The sequence below is a fragment of the Hemicordylus capensis genome, chromosome 3, assembly GCF_027244095.1.
Source record: "Hemicordylus capensis ecotype Gifberg chromosome 3, rHemCap1.1.pri, whole genome shotgun sequence".
NCBI classification, from domain to species: Eukaryota; Metazoa; Chordata; class Lepidosauria; order Squamata; family Cordylidae; genus Hemicordylus; species Hemicordylus capensis.
The window spans coordinates 30,907,881-30,930,026 of record NC_069659.1 but is presented as its reverse complement, the minus strand read 5'-3'; the positions used below and the strand labels follow the sequence as shown (position 1 = coordinate 30,930,026).

Below are 22,146 nucleotides of genomic sequence, written 5' to 3'. Positions count from 1 at the left end.
TTCTGTGACATTTTTGAAAACTTAAAACTTTGGATGTGGAGGTGCCTTTGTTATTGTCACAATGGCCTCCCAATCAGTACTCCACACAGCCAGCTTCTCCTGGGAAAAGGAAATATTGGTTGCCTCTGTCTAAAACCCTGGAGAGCTGTGGCCGGTCCATGCAAATAATACTGAGCTAGATGGACCAACAATTTGACTTGGCATAAGGCAGCTACCTATGGAAATTAAGTACTGAACAGCTAGCCTGAGTAGCAAAACTAGTTACCTTAGCTAACTGAGCAAAGAGGCACCTTTTAAAGTGGTGAATCTCTTCTATTTTTCATGGGGAGAGCAACTGGCCCTATCCACCCCCAGCACAGCATTCCTCCAGTGGCTGATGCTGGTTTTACCTTGCATTTATTTTCAGGCTGTGAGCCCTTTGGGGAAAGGGGAGCATCTTCTTAGTATTTATTTTTCTTTGAAAACCACTGTGAAACCTTTTGTTGAAAAGCAGTCTATATATGTTTGTAGTCATAGTGAACAGTGAGCGAGTGGGAGACTGTGCATGCACTGCTATGCCAGCATGCAAAGAAGCTGGCTGCCCCACCTTGAGCCAAGAGGTGAAGTTGCTGGCCTGGCTGGGGAGAGCAGGCTGGGTGACTGGTGGGGAGGAAGACAGAAGCCTCCAAATGTGGTAAACCTAACCAGGAGATGAATTTATGGTTAAGAAGCATGGGCCGTGAGGACTCTGCACCAGACAGCAGAGTGGGCAGACATACCCACCTGGTCATCACCTTCACAGTGGCGAACTGTATTTATTCTCAGATTGTCCAATTTTTATCTAAATATGCATAAATACTACCAATACACATATACACATGTTATGCAAAGTGGAGACTTTTTTGTGTGTGAAAAGCATCCTCTTTTTTCACTTTTTGGGGGGATGGATATCTACCTTTTCCACCATCTGGACTGGGCAAGCCTACACAGCATCCTTCCAGGGGCTGTTGCTGGTATCTTCTTTATGTTTAAGATTGTGAGCCCTTTGGGGGACAGAGAATCATCTGACATATCTCTTTCCCCTTGAGAACTTTTGTTGAAAAGCAATATATTACTACCACCAGCAGCTGCTATCTGGGCTTGCTCCCTGCGCTTTCTCTCTTCCTAAAGAATATTCCCTTTCCCCAAAACACCCCAGGGGAAATGTCCTTCAGTAAAAAGACCAGGGAAGCATCTTTTGAACAGTGCTTTGCCCTCCAGTCAGCCTTATCACTGACATACATATTGAAAAACCCAGCACGGGATTGCTGGGCAGCAGCCGCAAACCTTCTGAGCGACGCGAGGAAACGCAGCTCGCCAATGTCAGCAGCTTCCGCCTCACTTTTACGCCTCTTTCGGGACGGTTTCCCCCCTCTTTGAGCGGCATGCGCATGCGCACCCGAAAAAGTAAAGTTCGTTTGCTTTACGGCAGAAGCCCGTCTTCCCCTAATAATCATGGCGTCCGGATTTGAAAGCGAGCGGAGTTTGGCGGCGCGCAAAGAAGAGAAGCGCCACCAGCGGCAGGCGCTGCTGCAGCAGGTGACGGAGGGACCTGGTTTGTTATCCCCTATCAGTCTAGCTCCCTTGTTCCCCCTTCGGGAATCCCTCTGCTGTTTCCTTCCTCCCTTCCAAAAAGCCCAAGAATCGGTGGGGTGTGTTGCTTTCTCGCCTTTCCCACTGTACCCTGTAAGGCTCCCTTTCAACCCTATCTGTCAGCGCTTGGTATGAAGCACGGTCGCAGAAATAGGGGAGGGGTGTATATAATTTTGAAGGAGGGTCAGAATGACAGCTCTCGCCTGTAATGATAAAGCACAACTAGATTCCTCTGAAACCACAGGGGTTGTTCCTGGGAACTCTGGGAAGTGTAGTTTTTAAGAGTACGGCTCAGACTCTCTGGTAGAGTTCCCTGCACCCTCGTCAAACTACAGTTCCCAGGATTCTTTGAGGAATGGAGCAGAGTTTGGCCTTATGGCATTGAAAGTGGTATAAATGGATTATAGGTATGTAGAGTTGACAGGTCTGTTTTCGGAGCAATTTTATGGGAATATGTGTGCACTTTTCAGTCCTTGGCCCCATACATTCTTATTTATACACTGACCATCAACATCAGCTTGACTTCCATGGTGCTGCAGATGAGTTCGACTTGCTGGGATTTAATTATTCCCTGAGCATCAGTTTGTTGTGATCACTTTCCTACATAGAAGTACTTTGTGTAGAAAATTGGTTGATTCCCATGTGTAATTTTTTGCACACGTGTATGTATGTGCAGTGTAAGTTGTTGTCAGTAATGGCTTGCTGTTGTGCATATGTAAGCGGCCCGCCTGCTTATGGGTGCTAGGAGATATGATAGTGTGATACCTCTCTTGCGGTCACTGCATTGGTTACCTATTTGCTTCCGGGTCCAATTCAGAGTGCTGGTTCTCATCTTTAAAACCCTTCAGGGCTTAGCACCTGCTTATCTTCAGGACCACCTCTCCTGGCCTGTTCTGTCTCATCCTGTGAGATCTTTTCAGGTTGCCCTTCTTTCAGTCCCCAGTCTCAGATAGGTCCGTAGTACTAGGGCCCGTGGAAGGGCTTCTTTGTTGCTGCCCCTTCACTTTGGAATTCCCCACCCCACCCCAGATTCAGTCTGCCTCCTCCCTTTCAGCCTTAAAGATCTTATTGAAGAAGTTTCTTTTCCACTAGGTGTTTGCCCTTTAACTCTCTCTTTCTCTCTTTAAATCTCAGATGATGTTCTTGTCTGCACACCATCCTGAGTCTGTGGATTGGGCAGTAGATTAAATCTCTAAATAAATAAATAAATAAGTGTTGCAAAATAAACACGAATGCATTAGTCACCTGTGACAAACCCACATGTGACAAACCACATGAAAGATCAGTATAATTCCCAAATGGAAAAAGATAAAATTGATCTTGTACCGTTTGAATCTTGTTCCTCCTGATTCTGACCACATGGGCAGAAGATCTCACCAATGTACATAAAAGTTAATCTTGAAGAACTTACCTGGCTTTGTGCTGTTAATTTCATTTGTAAGCATCCTTTTAAAATGTTTTGCTGTGCTCTTGATTCTAATATGAAAACAAGGCTGAAGAATGTTACCTTTAAGAGAAATCTAATCTATTTTTGTTGTTCTTGTTGGAAGTGAAAGACTTTGCGCTCTCTCTTGTCTCAAAGACAGTGGAGGACAGACTAGTGAGTCAGAGGGCTAGAGGGCCAAGACATTGGTCATCCCTTCTCTACTGCTCTGACACTATCCCTTTGGAATGTAGATTGCTACTCTTAGGGACTAACTTCCTTCCTTCCTGCTTTGCACTTCCTCTCTCGTTTTCTCTTCCTGTTCCTTCTACCTTGCAACATGCAAGCTCCTCTCCCTGCACCATGTGTGCAGAGATGCAGAATCCATCTGCATCCAGCTAGCTAGATTGATTAGAGATCCCAGCTCCTCACTTTCCTATCTAGAATGGAGTTCTTTAATAAATACCATTTATATTGATTTGAAACTATGAACTGGCTGCAAGTTACTTTACTCTTAGCATACACGCATGCCTAACTAAATTCCGCTGTGTTGTGCCTCTGTGCACTCTGCTATAATGAAAAAGAGTTTCTCCTACCAGAGAGAATTCCCAACAGTTCTCAAGTATGATGTTGATCTCTGAACACAAAGCGGTGCAGTGTTTGAAATGTTGGAAGCAAGCATTTCTGTTCCAAAAATCACTTTCTCAGGCTGCATAATATAATAACTATAATATAAAATGTAAAAACTAAAGTATATTTGGGCTTCTGATCTGCTCTTTTTGGAAAGCAGAATGCAACTACTATTTTATTACCAAAGACAGACTTTAAAATCATTTTAGGTAGAGTGTTAATTGAAGTAAAACTTGATGCTGTTGCCTGTTGTTTGAAGAACCTGGAGATGGATAAATATTTATATACCGCTTTTCAAGAAAAGTTCCCAAAGTGGTTTACATATATATATAAATATATAACCAACATAAGACATCCACCAGCAACAGCCACTGGAGGGATGCTGTGCTGCGGATGGATCAGGCCAGTTGCTCTCCTCCTGCTCAATAAAGAGAATCGCCACTTTTAAAAGGTGCCTCTTTGCTCAGTGAGCAGTCCTTGCTTTCCTTCCAGCATACACTTGCTTCTGAGAAAACAAATGTGACTAAAGAAATATGGACGGTTTTTATGACTGAAAATGATACTTTACTCACAATTTCTATTTTTTTTTTTTTTAGCAGGTAGCAGAGTAAGTAATCTGAATACAGTACTAGAGTTGCCTACACTGGCCTTTTCATGTTGGCTCAACTTATAGTGATAGCTGGATTTAATACCAAACTACTATTGGGGTCTGTGCTGTGCTTTTCAACTTTTTCATAAAGGTTTTGGAGGGTGAAGAGCTTATCAGATTTGCTGATGACACAAAGCTGAAGTGAGGGGGTGGGGTGTGATAGTTTAGGAGACAGAATCAAGCATCAATCTGATCTGGACAGGCTTTAATATTGGAACAAAACTAACAAGATGAAGTTCAGCAGAGACAAAGGTAAAGCCCTGCATTTGGGTAAGACAAAATCAAATGCACAAGTACAGGAGGGGGGGGGGCTGGCTACACACCAATAGATGTCAAAGGGACCTAGGTGTCTTTATGGATGACAACTCGAACATGTTCCAGCTGTGTGATGCAGCTACTAAAAATATGCAAATGCAGTCTTAGACTACATTAAGAAAGGTTTAGCATCCAGATCAAGAGAAGTAATCATTGCACTCTGTTGTTCTTTGGTCAGATTTCACTTGGAATACTATGTCCCATTCTGGGCCCTGCATTTTAAGAATGATGTTGAACCATCATTCCTAACTGGAATGGGTTCAGAAGAGGGCAGCAAAGATGGCGAGAGGCCTGGAAAGTCCTGTGAGGAACAGTTGAAGCAGATGGGTCTATCTAGCCTGGATAAGAGAAGATTAAGGGGAGATACAATAGCCATCTTCAAATATCTGAAGGGCTGTCACAGAAAAAGGAATGGACTTTTTTTCTGTTGCTCCTGAGGACAGAATGAAAACCTATGGGTTGAAATTAAAAGGGAGCAGATCTAGGCTAAATGTTAGGGAGAATGTTGGACAGTGGAACAGTCTGGCTCATCAGTGGCAGGCTCTCTTCTGCTCAAACAGAGGCTGGACAGGCATCTGTCAGGGAAGCTATAGCAGTTCCCTGCCCTGAGCCAGGGGGTTGGACTAGAAGACCTCCAAGGTCCCTTCCAATTCTAACATTCTTTGACTCTTAGCAACACTAGTAAGATTCTTCCAGTAATAGTTCCAGCTTTTGCTGGTCAATGACCGAATAAACTTATAACTAACTAGTTCCAGCAACAAGTCAGTGATAAAAATGCACAGAGAAGCCCAGAACTCCAGACACTGCAGGTTCCTTAGAGTTGTGTTACTTTAATGGTGTGATGTGAAGCAGCCGGGCAGAAACTGCAACCACATTTTGGTAATGGGGAGACTATATGGATGTGTGTATGATACGAGTTGGTTCTCATGCCAGTAATTGGTATGGGGGAAGTAACTGCATCATATGTTTGTCCCATGTGACTTTCCCATTTCCTAATACAAGGTTGGCGTGGGATGTAGTAATGCAAAAATGGCAACCACACCCTTAAGGTAACATAAGAAAGCTTCAAAGACATTTTCTCCAAGCACAAGTACACAAAAGTCATGTGTTGGATCATTTTCTGGTGATGAAACAGAATTTTGAGCTCTCTGCCTTTTCCCTTGAGTTAAAAAATGGAAAGCAAGATAGTCCCCCTCTCCGTGCCAGAAGAAAATCTTCCTGAGGTTGAAAGCTGATGTTCTTAAGGCTGCTTCACACAGAACACATTTCCTAGGTGGCTTTCATTTTCACATAGGGAATTGCATGTACGCAATGCAAATGAACACATGTTGAGAAATCCCGACAGCTGGCATGTTCTTCAAGCTTTAATATGTGATAAAACAAACTCGTCTTGAGTTTATTGCATATGATGGTGTCTGCATGGGGTGCACAGGGTCTCTGTCAAGGCACAGAAGTGATATCTGTGTGGGAAATTTGTCGGGCGTAAAGTAGCCTTGTCTCACTAGCAGAAGCTGGTACCGTGAACGTTAATATCTGCCCAGGTTTTGTATGTAATTCCACTTGCTGACTAGATTATAAATATTCTTTACCAAAGTGGAGCTGTATCTGATTTGGGAAGGGAAACCAAGTGTGTTTGTTTTGTAATTAGTAAGTAAAAGGTAGGCAGAAGGATTTCCTTGGATGGATCAGCTTTTGCTTGTGAGATAAATGGTTAGGATTTTCACAGGTTGCTTGGTGTTCTGAAGAGTTAGGCGAAATGTGAGAGCTTGTCCTTTCCAATAAAAGGAAGCTGATCCAATGGATTGTGCCTCTTTTTGGTTGGTTCCCATAATACCTGCTTCAGCTTTTTAGACACAGCAAAGTTCTTCTGTCTCCATTACCCCTTTAAAAATACTACACTTCCTTCATGTGAAAACTGTGGAAAAGATCGTTCTTCTTTGTAGTGTTTGGAGAAAGTTTAGTATTTCATCCCCTGAGGAAACCACTTCTTTTTTGCATGCATATGGGACAAAGTAGGATTCTCTTGTCTTCTACACTTGATTAATTAAAAGTAGTTTATTAAAAGCCTTATTCAGACATTATGGCTGTACCTGAGTACAGATCTGTGCCTGTGTACACTAAACTTATACAATGTCTGAATTGGGCTATGGGTACATCTGCTTCCATTTATTATTATTATTATTATTTCTTGTTTACACAGTCAGACAGGTGTTATCGACTGGTTTGTTTTATCCAGACATCGAATCCTTCCCAAGGACCTGGGATGGCTGAATTTTATTGTCAGTTGTTATAGATATCGTCGCAGAATATAGGCTGTTCCTAGTAAAGCTGCTTTTTGTAATTGGCTGATGGTGATTTCTGTGACCCCTATGGTGTTGAGGTGCTCTTCAGGTTGTTGTTGTTGTTGTTGTTATTTTACATTTATATCCCGCTGTTCCTCCAAAGAGCCCAGAGTGGTGTACTTCATACTTGGGTTTCTCCTCACAACAACCCCGTGAAGTAGGTTGGGCTGAGAGAGAAGTGACTGGCCCAGAGTCACCCAGCTAGTGTCATGGCTGAATGGGGATTTGAACTCGGGTCTTCCCGGTCCTAGTCTAGCACTCTAACCACTACACCACGCTGGCTCTCATTTGTGTTACGTGAATGCTGCAGAGTGAAAGATTTAGAATGTTGTTTCCTAACCCCTTTCATCCCAAGGCAGACATACATTAAAAATAAAATTGGCAGACACACCTTTTTATTTTGTGGTAGCAAGCAAAGCTGCTGCATGGCTTTTATTTATTTCTTTATTTCCTCTCCCTCCCTCCTCTTTATTCTTATTTGTATCTATCCCTTGTGTCCCTCCTGGAGTTGACTCACTCCATAACTGGGGAAAACACATCCTTCCCAGTGCATAAGGAACGAGTCAGCTTGAAAGATGGGGGATTGAAACGCGCCCATTTGGGAGTGAGCCGGCACTGCACAGTGCACCAGCCAGTATCTTGCACTAATGTGCTGTGGCCCACCAGTTGGGAAATGCTGGTATAAGATGCCGAGTGCAGTTGGGTCTGCTGTGATGGCTGGCAACAGATTCAGTGAGAGAGACAAGAAGCAAACTATGTAGCCGCTAGAGGGAATCTGAGCTCATACAATATTCAAAGTGTTGAGAACTTTGGCTGACTCGTTCACTCATGGTGTGTGGCTTTGTATTCCATTCTCCTGCCTCTTTCCCATGCCAATTGCAACCTTGCTTGCACAGTTGATAGAAGAAGTCTTCTATCCCTCTGGGAACAGCTGGCAGTAACTCCTGTTGTTGTTTGCTAGTATGTAAGCCTCAGAGTTGTTTGTGCTGGAGGGCCAATTTAATATTATGATAGAGTTGACATATTTCCCTTTCAACATCATGACACTTGGATAGATTTTTTAAATGTTTGTGCCCAAACTTCTTTTTGGAACAGTGCATCAACATTTGGTCTCCTGCGTGAACATCTGCATTGCTGTGTCTAAAAAAATAAACAGAAATTAGACTAGAATGTTAGGTAGATGTTAAGTCTGGTTAAATGTACTTGTCAATATCAGATCCCCGTTTATTGTTGTTATTATTGTTATTAATTCGATTTCTATACCGCCCTTCCAAAAAATGGCTCAGGGCGGTTTGCAAAGAGAAATAACAAACAGATAAGATGGCTCCCTGTCCCCAAAGGGCTCACATTCTTAAAAAAACCATAAGATACACACCAGCAACAGTCACTGGAAGTACTGTGCTGGGGGTGGATAGGTCCAGGGTGGATCTCCCCCTGCTAAATAAAGAGTGGATCTCCCCCTGCTAAAAGTGGATCTCCCCCTGCTAAATAAAGATCCAGGGTGGATCTCCCCCTGCTAAATAAAGAGAATCACCATGGTAAAAGGTGCCTCTTTGCCCAGTTAGCAGGAATGAATCAAATTAGAAGAGATTACTGGGCCTTAATATGACCGTTGTGGCAGGACTGAAGGCTGGGAAGGGAACAAGGAATTCTTGAGGCTGGAACTGTTACAGCAACATGGGGACTATGTCAAAACTGACATCCTCAAGTTGAGTTATGTTCCTCCCTAATGTGTAGTGTCATTAAAACCCCATATTGTGTGTGTTTCCCATGCCTGCCAGTGATGTGAAGAGGGTCCCAAAAACATATAACATCATGATAAGGAGTAAGTGATACGCCACTCAGGGAAAGGATGTGACTCAAGAATGCTGTTTTTGCTGCAAGTCCCATTGGAGAGGAGAGCTGGTCTTGTGGCAGCAAGCATGACTTGTCCCTTTAGCAAAGCAGGGTCCACCCTGGTTGCATATGAATGGGAGACTACATGTGTGAGCACTATAAGATATTCCCCTTTGGGGATGGAGCCGCTCTGGGAAGAGCAGAAGGTTCTAAGTTCCCTCCCTGGCATCTCCAAGCTAGGGCTGAGAGATTCCTGCTTACAACCTTGGAGAAGCCACTGCCAGTCTGTGTAGATAATACTGAGATAGATGGACCTATGGTCTGACTCAGTATATGGCAGATTCCGATGTTCCTTTGAATCCTATAAGATCTTGTGCAACAGTTTTCTAGATCTGTTTCTGCTTAATATGTTGCGGACATGCCAAACTAAAGCTCATTATATCTTAAATCTGTACCCTGCAGGAGCGGCCTATGCAGGTGGGGCAGAGAGGTGGTAAACAAGCCATAGCTACAGCTCGTTCCCCCTCTCCCTTCTTGCTCTCTTCTCTCTGCCCTTTCCGCCTTGCTCATCCGCATTTCACCCACCACCAGGGTAACCCCAGGTGTCCAGCATGTCTCATAAATACAGTGGAAAGTTGGTACTGAGTCAGTGATTGAGGGTGATTGCAAGCGACACTGCCAGCCTTCTGGCTGCTTATGAGTTCCTTCAAGGCTGATAGTCCTTATCCTTTTGGGAAAGGCTATTTAGAATAACATGCCCAAGGCTAGGTGGAGAACAACTGTGTCTGTGACGGGGGAGAGTGAAGAGGTTTGACTGAATTCCCCCCACCCCACTATTTTGTGATGATTTATCAAAATACAGACTAGTTTAGTAGAACTCCAGATTCCAGAATATTTTTGGAAAACAGTTGTGGTGCCTGAGGGGATGTCAGTGGTACATCTGTTGGAGCTGTCAGTGTCTTTCAGTGCCAGAACCTGTCTCTTTCTTTTTCTTTTTTCTTTTATAGGAAGTTGAATTGGGCAAATGCCTGTTCTATCAGTATCTGATTTATTTTGGAAACCGATGCTAAGACCAGGTTTTATGTTGAATTGACATTTCATTGGAAAGACGACTATTTGAGGTGGTTTGTCAAGGCCTTAATGTTGTGCATTTGGTTTTGGTGCAGTGAGCCTTAGCCTGTAGGATTCGAAAGCATGAGATAAATGTACTGCTTCATTTTACGCAAGTTTGTATGAAAGTGTCTTCCTCTGTGATTAATGGGACTTGCTTCCAAGTAAGTGTGTGTAGAATTGCACCCTGAGACTCTTTAACCACATTATTTGCATTAAAGAGAAAAGCAGCAAACTAAAGGCAGCTGACTCTTATTTATTATCATTAGGGATGTACACGGACTGGTTCATGCACTCCCGGGAGGCGGGTGTGTGTGCCTTTTAAGGGGCAGGGAGGGTGCCCTTACCTGCCCCACCACTTTCCCCCGCCAGCACTCTCCCCAAAAATGTTGGTGTGGTGCTGCAGCATACCTGCTTGTAGCCTCAGTGAATGTCATAGTGGAAATAGCCGATGCGCGTTCACGCTGTGAGCACATGTACCCACCATTTTGCTGTGACATTCACTGGGGCTGCAAGCAGGTATACTGCAGCCTCACAAGAACATTTTTTGGGAGAGTGCTGGCAGGGGGGAAGTGGTGGGGCAGGTAAGGAAAAAGGAAAGGAGCGCCTAACTGGTTCTTGCACATCCCTAACTAGAACTGAATTTTTGTCAGACACTTAGAATGTTTATGGCTGGCAATCCTAGATGTTGGATTTCCCCCTTCCTTTGTTCTTTTCTTGAAGATAGTCCTACATTTACCTATAGTCCTTCGTGATGAAGCGTACGTGAAAATAGCTGATATCTAGACAGCTTTTCAAGGACTATTTTGATTACACTCTGGCAATATTTGAATATGCCTATCTAAATGTTACTTGCTTAAACCTTGGAATAAGGAGTAAAGCTTATTATTTATCTAACATATGGGAGAACCATGAAGATTTTTACAAGACTAATACTTTGGCTGGAGTGAATCATTGAAGGGCATTCATTCTACTGGGTCCATGCAAAAAGTTCAGCTTCTCCTTTTACATCACTGCATCTCCAAGAGTTTACCTTCATCCATTCATGGCATATTTGTGAGGGGCTTTACTGCTTTCTACTCTCCTCCAACAATGGATTAACTTTTCCACCTTATTATGGACTATTATGGATCACCTTTTTATGGATCTTTGGATACTGGTATTTTCATCAATGTTTATGTATAGCCTTAATATAATTTTTGCATTATCATTGCTTATACTTTTATATATATTTTGTCTATAGTTATTCATTTTGTAATTTATGTTTTTTATATTTACAGCAAGTACATTTATAGTAAGTTTATTGATATTCTACATCATTCTTTATGACTTAGAATCCATAAAATTCATTTTGAGTTAGTTTGTATATGGTTTCATTAGTTATCCACTGCATTTTTCTTCTTTCCACACGGTTTTTTCATTTGTGGTTTTTTCTTTTCACGTGTTATCCTTTTTTGATCTGAGACTGTGAAAAAAGTGAAGGCTGGCATAGCTCCTGAGAATGTAGAAGAGGGACTCATGGAAATAACACAATGTCTCTAGAAATACAGTTATCACCTGCTGAAAAATGTCTTTCTCACCTTAGATACGTTGTAGCTATTGTGCAGGATTTAATAACTAAAATAGTCTTCTGCCAAAAGCTGATAAAATGGTTCTCGTTCTTTGAAACTTCATATAGACACATCTTAAAAGGAACTTTAAAGGAGTTTCTTTGTTTCCATCCTTAGTACATTTTAAAAATCCTTTTTGTAAGGACTTCTTTGCTGGCGCTGGAGTGACTTCTGTCCATATTTCCAAAGGTAGAAAAGTTCTTAAATAGTTAGAATTTCATTGCACATTTAATGGAAGAAAAAGCTATTTAGCTTTGAACAATGTCCTAGCCAGTAGTCATTAAATTTGACTACTTGAATTTGACTACCAAATTTGAAGGGAGGTTATTTCTTGGAATTTTAGTTAAATGTGTAAAGTAGAATCTATATATTTAATTCTCTTGGGACCATGCGTGCCTAGGATTTGGCAGCGGAACTCTCGCGATACGCCTTGGGGGCGAGAGTTAAGGAAGGGCAAAATGGCATCATTTGTATTAATGAGGCACTTAGAACCTATTCTATAGTTACATGTTTTAGTGAAGGGAGGGAGAATGTGTGAATGTATGTTTATAAAAGCCAGTTCTTAGGCTTCTGTCATATTCTCATGTGTTTGTGAACCTAAATCCAGGGTTTGGCCATGCAGAAAGGAGAGAGGACTCAATAGCTCTTGTGAATTTCTATGGTACAAGCTACACTGACTGCAGGCTGCAAGTATAGACTAAAACCTGTTTTTGGTGGAAGCTCTATGATGATCCGCTGTCATGAACCTTGAAGATGATGTGTAAATAATGACTCAAGGGCTGGAATGCACAAACATATTCCAGATATGGTCTTCTATTGGGTAGGTATGCCCCCTCAAAGCAGAAGTCCTCAAACTTGGGTCCCCAGATATTGTTCGACTACAACTCCCACCATCCCAAGCTTCAATGGCCTTGCGACTGGGGATGATGGGAGTTGTAGTCCAACAATATTTGGGACCCAAGTTTGAGAACCCCTGCTTCAAAATGTTCCAGAGGTTTTTGTGTGCAATATTAGGTACTTAAAGCATTTATCTTTTTTACGTGCTTGGAACGATAGAAATTAAATGCAGTCAGTCTCATGACATGAAGTAACAATTACTGGAAGGTAGAAATGTATCTGTAAGGGTGAAAGGAAATTGGTGGGTATTTCTTTAGTATTGGGCAGTGCTAATGAGCTCTGGCTCAGAATAAAATGCTTGCGCAGGGTGAAGGTTGAGAAATGTGAAGTGATTAGGTTTGGTTTCAATAGCGCAGGAAAGAAACCTGTGACTAGCAGAGGATTTAATTAGGAATACAGAAGGGAGAAAAAGATTGATGTCTGTAAGTGATGTGCAGTTGTATTAGGCAAACAGAACAAAAGGTCACAATCGAAAGTTGAGACAAAAATCAGTCTAGGCAAAATCTTTTTTTTTTTTTTGGTTGGGATGGTTGAAATGAGAGACCTCAACTTGGGAAGGATAGTATATGTTTAGGGAGTGGGAGAGAGAACACTATGCTATATATATAACTTGGACTGAAGTTACGTATTGGTTAATGACCCTGGGGACATGGGGAGAAGGTTGCAGCTCAATTTATAAGAAGGCTGGGATAGATTCGTCCAGCTGATTACTCAAAACTGTACAGTCACCTGCAGTCTCTTCTTTTCTCCATCAAATTATTTCACTTGCTGTTCTTGTAGTTTCCAGATCAGTATTGTTCCTGAAAGACTGCTTCTAGCTGTAAACTGGACAGGGTAAACATCTACATGTCGGAACTGTGGAGGCTGCTTTTATTTTATTATACTTGCATTCTGTGATTAATATCTGGGCTGCCTTTTGACCGAATGTTGATTATGATCAAGCAGATGTTATGCTAATAGCAGTCCAGGATACTCATTTCCCTGGTTATTTTTAGTAATGCAACATGATGTTCTTGCTTTCTGAGTGCCAGTCAACTTAGGGGGTAAACTAACTGGATAAAGAGTTAGATTTTAAATACCTTTGAATCTGATATTTAGCAGAGGGATTTTAACTGTCCCTATTCATCCGAGGATAGCATCTTATCTAGTGACAAGGTGTCTTTTTGTTAACATTGTGTATCTTTTTGGAACAGATTCTTTTCACTTCTTTTGCTATGCAAACCCCTTTTGAGAACTCTTTTATTGGAAAGCAGGCTATAAATATTGTAAAGAAAGAAAGTGAAGTGCGGAAACAGATTGCAGTGATGTCATATATGTTTTGTATTACTAGATACAAAATGGCGGTGGTGGCAGGGAGATGCCAGTGGCATGGGGCTTGATTTTTGGCGTGGCTGCCAGTTTGTGATGTCCAGTTTGTGATGTCCAGACTGGCTTAAACCTATGCTGGAGTAACTACCACCCATCTTAAAGTTTTGTGTCTCTGTGATGTGGAGAGAGTGGCTTGAGGTGGGAAAGGACTTGGTGGTTTAAAAAAATCTCTGAAAACCTTTCTGTCATGGTTGCCCTACTGCCACCTCCTGTTGTCACCCTCCACTCCATCCCTTGTTTTAGCATCCTCTGTATGTGTGTGCCATCGCTGTTAAACATCTGACAAAGGTCTTAGTAGTATTGATTTACTGTGCTAAATGCAAGGACCTGCGTGAGCTCACAGTGCTGTGAGATTTGGTGATGCACTGGGATAGCAGTCCTAATACCTAATCCTAGGCCTTTATTTTCCAGTTAAATGGTTTATAGGATTGGATAGCTAACCTTCATGAAAGGCTTTGTAAAGTGAGTGAGGAGGTAATTCTGAAAGGTGGTGTCACTTTATTATTCCTGGCTGAGTGACTGAAGTGATGATCGAAAAAATCATTGCGGTTGGGCTGATAAACCAGCAGGTGCCCAGCTTGTTCCACTACATCAGCTCTATAGCACTCTGCTTATGTTACAAAAAGAAAATAGGAAAAATTGCATATATTTCATACTTGTGATGCTACTCTGTTCTTCATGCATTTGATGAAGTGGGCCCCAGCCTATAGAGGTGTAGGCCACAATAAGTGTGTTAGTCTTTAATGCACTGTAGCAATGTGTTTTTGCTACAGCAAACTATCACAGCTACCCTCTGAGGTATGTATACACTCACAAGGAGGACACCCTCTGTTTCCTCTTGTAATATGTGTCAATTTCAGGTCTTATTTAAGCTTTCAATGAGTAAATCACCCTCACATTCTTATCTATCTATCTACACACACACACACACACACACACACACACACACACACACACACACAGAGCCGTGTTGGCTCAGGTCCAAGGCACATCTAGTCCAGAATTCTGTTTTACTGATGGGCCCACCAGATGCCTCTGGGAAGCCCACAGGCAAGAGATGGTGTGCCCTCTCTCCTGATGTTGCTCCCCCTGTGACTGGTATTCAGAGGCATTTTGCCTCTGAGGCTGGAGGTGGCCTATAGCCATCAGACTAGTAGCCATTGATAGACCTGCCCTCCAAGAATTTGTCTGCGCCCCAGTCTAGTGGATGTTACCACGTAATTGTTAGAAGTGAGAATTCAAAAGCATTGCTCTTAGCACCACAATAACCTCTTCTGGCCTCTAGAGTCATGATTTTATTTATTTATTTAACATATTTGTATACTGCCCAAAATGCAAGTCTCTGGGCGGTTTACATGATAAGATGTTAATAGGTCTATCTTGGTCAGAGTCATTAGATTCAGTAGTTGCTGAAGGTTAGTGCCTGTTTGTATATGTTATTCAATGGCTCTCTCTCAGTATGTGATGTTTTAGTTTCTTAATAAATCTTTATTTGTTCTTTGAACTCTAACTGCTGCCTCCAGGTAATCTCTTGGGCTAAACTTCTTTTACCAGCCGAGCATACTCTGCTGTGTGAGGACTTTAATGTTTCTCCTCACACTCCTCAAGAATCCTATGGCAGAGAATTCCATAGATTAATTATGCGCTGAATGAAAATGTATTACTTTTTGTTGGTCCTAAATTTCCTGGCCATCAGTTTCATGGGATGGCCCCTGGTGTGTGTGTGTGTGTGTGTGTGTGTGTGTGAGAGAGAGAGAGAGGGGGGGGATTGTTCTTGTCCTTTAATACATTGACAAAATAAAGCAACTCCTAAAATAACAGAATGCTATATGCTTTCCCAGAACTGAATATCTCAAAGCACTCAGTATTTGCATGTACACCTACACTTTTGGGAATTAAATTTTGTTCCTCCCCTCTCCATTTTAGGCAAAAGCTGATTATGAAAAGGAAGAGCGACGCAAAGAACTGAAGCGTTTGCGAGGGGAGGATACATGGATGCTCCCTAATGTGAATGAACGAGTGGAAGAACTGGGAAAGGTGATACTTGTAGCCCCAGCTAATAAATACTTATGAAGGCAATATACTAACGGTTGTTCTACTGCAGTGCCATTAACATGATACTGAGAGTGGCACTGCAGTTGTGTGTTAATTTTCATTTTTATTTTTTATTTTTAAAAAACACACTTCTAGCTTGCTCCTGTTTCAAAGGCTGTGAGCAGGGAACAGTAGTCTAAGTTTCAAATATCTGCTTAACTATTTGATTCCAGGTACTTAATCAACTAAAACATAGCACATGGTAAAACACCTGGCATCAGTGTTAAACCAGGCCTCCAAAATAAAAACAGTCGTATGATAGGGGGTGTGCCCCAACCAGAACTTGTGGTTCGGTTCAGATTCAAACGGGTTATAAACAAGAATTCAAATCTTTAACTGGTTGACAGCAATAATAATATGATTACTTAAATCTAGCTTCTATTTTTGTTATGGAATATAGATAACTTTCTGATCATCTCTATATATATTTCTCCTGGGTGTGCCAGGGAAAAATGCGTCCTGGCAGCCCAGCTGATTGGCTGGGCTGCGGGGGCGCCTGATTGGTCCTGGTGCACCCAGGAGAATTGCCTGGCTGGGCAGCTGCGGAGGCAAGGCGGTGGGCCAGGCTGCGGCGGCACTCACGGCCTGGCCCGCGGCGGTGGCGGCACTCTTGGCCCAGCCACCCGCCCACCCGCCCGCGGCGGCGGCACTCTCGGGGTGTGTGGAGGGAGGAGGAGGCGTGGCATGGTGGGGGGGGTGAGGCGGAGGGAGCCGGCGGCAGCAGCCTAGCTCTGCCCCCAGTCCCCGAGACAGCGGTGAATGGCTGTGTCCAGCTAGAGGCGCAGATGCTCTGCGCCCGGGCCCACTAGTTTATTTATAAAACATGTTTATCACTTTTCTGCCCAAGGACACTCAGTGTGGTGTACAATAAAATAAAGACATTAAAACACCGATCCAGAATGCAAAATAAACCCAAACTAGAGAGGGATGAGCAGTGATGGAGAGAGGAAGTCACACTGTTAACTTTATTGAAGAGATTCTGTAGTTTGAAAATAGCAAAAAATTTTTACCTTTCTGCTTCCAGTCGTGTGGCCTGATGTGTTGATATAAATCTTTCTTTATATAGGAACATTCTGTTACAAAAAAGAAGAAAAAGGGAAAGCATTCAAGAAAACATAAAAAAGAAAAGAAGCATAAAGCTGAAAAAAACAACGATTCATCTGGTAGTGGTTCTGTACGTTTCTTCTTCTTTCAGTGATCTAAGACACCACTTGATAGAAAGTTATTGCCATTGATATTTGAGATTGTAGTTATGTCTTTCCAAAGGACATATATTCTGCATATTCAGGGTACAATTGCTAGTATTTAGTTCTGAATTCATCCATTTGGAACAAAAAACACTGACAGTGTCTCCCAGTTGCACATGCATGTGCGTGGAAAAGTGGATTAGAGGAATGAGTGTTATTAAAGGAACTTCCTCTGTTGTCATCGTAATGTCTCGCAAACACAATGATGATGGCAATCGCAATTTTTTCAGTGGATCAACAGAAAGCAGAACCTGCAGCTGGTTTGCATCCTTTTATGGATTTCTGCCACAGTTAATATGTTAGAGGTGTTTGTGTCTTTTGTGTTTGCTTCAAGAGATGTATACGGCTACCTCTCTGGAAATGTTGTCTGACAAGCCTGCTAACTGGGTAAAATGCCTCAGCAGCGTATGATAATTCAGAATTCTGCTTTGTGCATAGGAGTGTGTGATTTTTGCTGCTCTCTCCTTCCCTGAAAGTGCTCTGGAACACCCCAGAAAATGTCCCCGAGGGCTGTGTGACCCTCAGGGACATCTTATGGGATGCTAAAGAGCACTTCTAGGGGAAGGAGAGAGCAGGGAAAATCCCATAAAGCATTCCGCCTCCCTCACCCACACAGTGGGGCTCTGTATTACTGAATGCTGTGGAGGCACTTTGCATGCCTATGATTAGTGAGGATGCCAACTCTTATGTAGTGTTATTGACAGGTGCAATATTCAGATCAACAAACTTCTCCCTGGGGACAGCATACACACTCATTTAGTTATGGCATGAGCTGTCTCCAGATGTTACCCCCACAGCGCTCATGCTCACAGCTGCAAATGTGGCAAGCAAGTCCCTCCCAGGAGCTGTCACTCACTCACTCCTGCCAGTCTCATGGTTACAGAGATGTTTGTGTGAAGGGGGAGATGCCGTAACTGTGGTGGCAAGGGCTTTTGTGAGTGGCAACCTGGATTTCCTGAGGTTACTGCCCATGGAAGTGCAGGCTGTCACAGTGACGGCACCTCCCCCTTCACACAAACAGCTCCGTTGCCTTGGGTGGGACTTGCTTCCTGCTTTTGCAGCTGTAAGCATGAGCGCCGGGATGGTGGTGGTGAACATCTAAAGAGGGCCAATGCTCCATTTAACTTAAGTCCCATTACATTTCATCATGACTAATTCATCTCACCGATTTCAGTGGTGCTTAATAATGACTAACCAGTCTAGATGCTGTCCCATGTTCTCTGTGAATGAAGAGAAAATTGCTTCAGTAAATCTCACATGCATCCCTGCTTAACTTGAATACTTTTAATCTGAATATGTTTTCCTCTAAGTATGTGTAAAGGACTCTTAGTTGTGCCCCCGCCCCCCACCAAACGCTGCTGCTATTATAAAATAGCTAGAGGTGTCCCTTTTTATGCTTCTGCCTTATGACAAAAGTAGTTCACTGACAGTGTTCCAATTTATGCTCATGTGGATGACGAAAAGACAGTATTGCTTTTATTTAAAAAATTGTGAAATGGTGTAAACCAGCTGTTCTCAAACTTGAGAATCTAACTGGTCCCCAGTTGGGAATGGACTACAACTCCCACCACCCTCAGCCACAATGGCCTTTGAGACTGGGCAGGATGAGAGTTGTATTATTTATCTGGCACATTTCTATACTGCCAAAAAACTTGTGTCTCATGGTGGTTTATGCAAAGTTGAGCAACATTTGAGGACTGCTGGTTTAAACAGCTGGTCTTTAAAACCATAAGGCCATTTCAGTCCTCTAACACAAAGTAAGTTTATGATGAGAAAAACCTTGTGTTCTTAGGATTCTTCAGAGGAATGGGTGGAGGCTCCTGTTTCACAGAGTTCTAGCACAGAAAAGGCTTGGAAGGTGAAGAAGGAACAACTAGACCCTGAAGAAAGTCTTGCTGTGGTTCAGGTAAATGCCACTGCTTAATATTCCAAAATGCTCAAAACCCAATTAGATGTGACATGGGAGATCCAGGATCTGTTCTCCTGATGTCTTTTTCTTTGCTTAAAAGCACCATGTGGAGGTGGAGTCTATGTGACTGGGCCTGTTCCCCTGTCTTCCTCAGAGGCATGAGTTAAATCAGGAGTTCCAAACTAGTGGTCACTCTAACAGGGATTTCCAGATGTTGTTGACTACAGCTCCCATAATCCCCAAGCAAAAGCCATTGCAGCTGAGGATTCTGGGAGTTGTAGTCAACAACATCTGGCAATCCCCATTAGAGGGAACACTGTTCCCAATGTTTGGTACTCCAGATGTTGGTGAACTACGGTTCCTATCATTCCCAGCTGCAATAAATTGTAGCTGGGGCTGATGGGAGTGGTAGTTCACCAACATCTGGAGTACTACAGGTTGGGAACACCTGAGTTAAAGATTCATGTGTAATGGTTGTCCTTTATTTTCAAGACATTTCTACTTCCAGTTAAGTTCTGCTTAATTTATAGGAATGTACATGGTTCTAGTGGTTGGTCATTCTTGATCTGTAAATAGTCACTACTACAGGCAGTCTGTAAGATGTGTTTTTACATCTACACAATCAACTTCAGGCATGGCAGAGCATCACTTGGTGCTTTGCCCAAGAACTTGTTAGTCTGCAAATTCACAATGAGGCAATACTCCATAATTAGTTTGTATAGTGCATTTCAGGAATTCAGTGAGTTCCTTCCATCTCCCCATATGTTGCTTGACTATTTGGAAATAGGATAATTCTGTACACATTTCTTAGAATATGTATTTTTCTACTCGAGATATTGTGCTGTTTTTCCTATCCAAGTGGAGTTTTCTGTCATTGAGCAGCAGAAAACCAATTCGAGTCTTAGGAAAGAAATAGCCTTTCTGTTGACTTAAAAACAGTGAGAAGATAATGCATGCGTCTGAGATGTTTATCTTTTCTTGAGCATTATAATAAGCATGGGAACATATCGTTTATCCAGTTTGGAAGCTGAGATTGAGATCCTATGTGCAACAATTTGGGCAGAGCTAATTTTTCTTGTTCTTAATGATAGTTTTTTGGAGCTGATTTGCTATAGTCATTTTGTATGATCTTCCTGCCTGCTGCCTTGGGATATGCTTTTTATGAAAGGTGGTACCTAAATTTAAAGATAAGTAAATAAAATTAGATGGAAAGGACTTGTCTGCAATAAGCTGCACTCATGTGACACCAGTTTCCAAATGTGACTTCAGCAGCATGGGATGAAATTCATGGAAAAGTGATTCGCACATCATGGTAATAATATAGGAATGCCCAGAGGAACTGGCCCTATCCAACCTCAGCACAGCATCCCTCCAGTTGCTGTTGCTGGTATCTGCCTTATGTTTATTTTTAGATTGTGAGCCCTTTGGGGACAGGGCACCATCTTATCTATATATTATTTGTTTTTATATGTAAACCACTTTGAAAACTTTGTTTGAAGAGTGGTATATAAATATCTGTAGTAGTAGTATTCCCATTCTTAAGAGTGTTGTAGTGAATGTTGCTTATAAGCCATCATCCTGACCATGTTACCCTGAGGGATGGCATGCATTCTGCTTCCCTGGTGCCCCTCTAGGCACCAGGGAAGAGGTATTTTGCTTATACCAGCCTCCTGGCACGTGGGGAGAGTGCGCATACACACATCTGCTTACTTATTATCATCCTTTGTGTCAGGAAAGTGTTCTTTTGTTTATCCCATGGAGCTGATGATATTGTGTAGCTGGCAGGGTCCACCCATTTATTTTGTTTTTATCCTGGGCACTTGAAATTGTTTTTCTTGAAAGGCCTTCAACCTGGCCCCTGATGCTGTAGATATAATTTAGTGCTTCCAAAAGAAGGCACAAATAAATGTGTGTACTAATTGGACTACTTAACAGTCCATCTGATATTTGGGCACAGTTGGAATAGCTTGATGTTATAAGAGCTGTGCAGTGCACCTGTGACCCATGATGGGCGATGAGTTTGCCAAATTGGATGCAACAGATACTGAAACCGTGTGCAGAGAACCATCATTTTTTCAGCACTCATAGGTCAAGGAGGTATGTAAATTCTCCTGAAGGAATGATTTGGAAAATATGAGACCCTAATGAAGGGGATGAAAAATTTATATTCTTCACCTTTATGTGATTTGCATGCGTCCTCATGTTTCCCCGTGTATTCTGCTATGCTTACTTAAAATACCTCATTTAAAATGTACATATTGAATGATAGATACAACATTGTTCTTATGTTCATATACACACATAGGAACATAGGATGCTGCTTTACTATGTTCCTCAGACCATTGGTCCATCTAGTCAGGCCATTGGTCCATCTAGTTCAGTACTGTCTGCACTGACTAACAGTGGCTCTCCAAGGTTTCAGGCAAGTTTGGAGTCTTCCCTAACCCTACCTGAAAATGCCTGGAAGTGAGCCTGGGACCTTTTGCATGCATACCATATGCTCTACTGCTGAGCTATGGCCTCATCCACGAAGGGGAATATATTCCAGCAGACAAGGCTCACATGTAGTTACCCATCCAAATGCAAGCTAAGGCTAATCCTGCTTAGCAAAGGGGCAACTCATATTACCTCAAGACCAGCTTAATCCCTTGTGAATGGTCATAAATGAGCTTTTAATCAAAATTCTAATTTTTAATGTGTTTCTTAAAAAAGACAACAACCCTTCACCGGATCTGTTCTTAATATTGTTGCAAGTTGGCTTTTTGCTCTTGAAAATCTGTTTCAGATAGGTTCTTGTTCTACGAGGGAGTTCTGATGCCTTTACCCTTGCTGAATTTGTGCTTTAAAAAAAATTTGAGGGAAATGCTTGTTTTATTTACAGAGGGATGAATGGATGACTCTAGATTTTATGTCCGTGAAAACTTTGTCTTCAGCATCACTGAAGGCTGAAAAGCAGATGGAAAAGTTATTGGAACAACAGAAAGCCCAAGCAAACGAGCAGGTTGGTTTGGCTATTAATGAATACAGTTTTGTGAGAAACTAATAATTGTGCAAACTTATTGTGCTTTTTAGCGGCCTAAACCAAAATGGGGATTTCTTTAACCA

The 22,146-nt window shown here is 42.3% G+C and overlaps 1 protein-coding gene across 3 annotated transcripts in view; it reads left to right on the top strand.

Moving 5' to 3' along the window:
- Window positions 1–1,408: 1,408 nt before the first annotated feature.
- Window positions 1,409–22,146, top strand: part of CWF19L2 (CWF19 like cell cycle control factor 2) — a 109,323-nt gene continuing 88,585 nt past the window's right edge. For 2 of the 3 annotated variants that reach the window (XM_053311520.1, XM_053311519.1), the window contains exons 1-5: window positions 1,409–1,557; window positions 15,718–15,828; window positions 16,952–17,059; window positions 18,925–19,038; window positions 21,923–22,042. In XM_053311520.1, the coding sequence (XP_053167495.1) occupies window positions 1,474–1,557; window positions 15,718–15,828; window positions 16,952–17,059; window positions 18,925–19,038; window positions 21,923–22,042 (537 nt within the window). In that variant the 5' untranslated portion in view covers window positions 1,409–1,473. Of the gene's footprint in view, window positions 1,574–15,717; window positions 15,829–16,951; window positions 17,060–18,924; window positions 19,039–21,922; window positions 22,043–22,146 lie in introns of all 3 variants that reach the window. The other variant, XM_053311521.1, reaches the window with a different exon arrangement.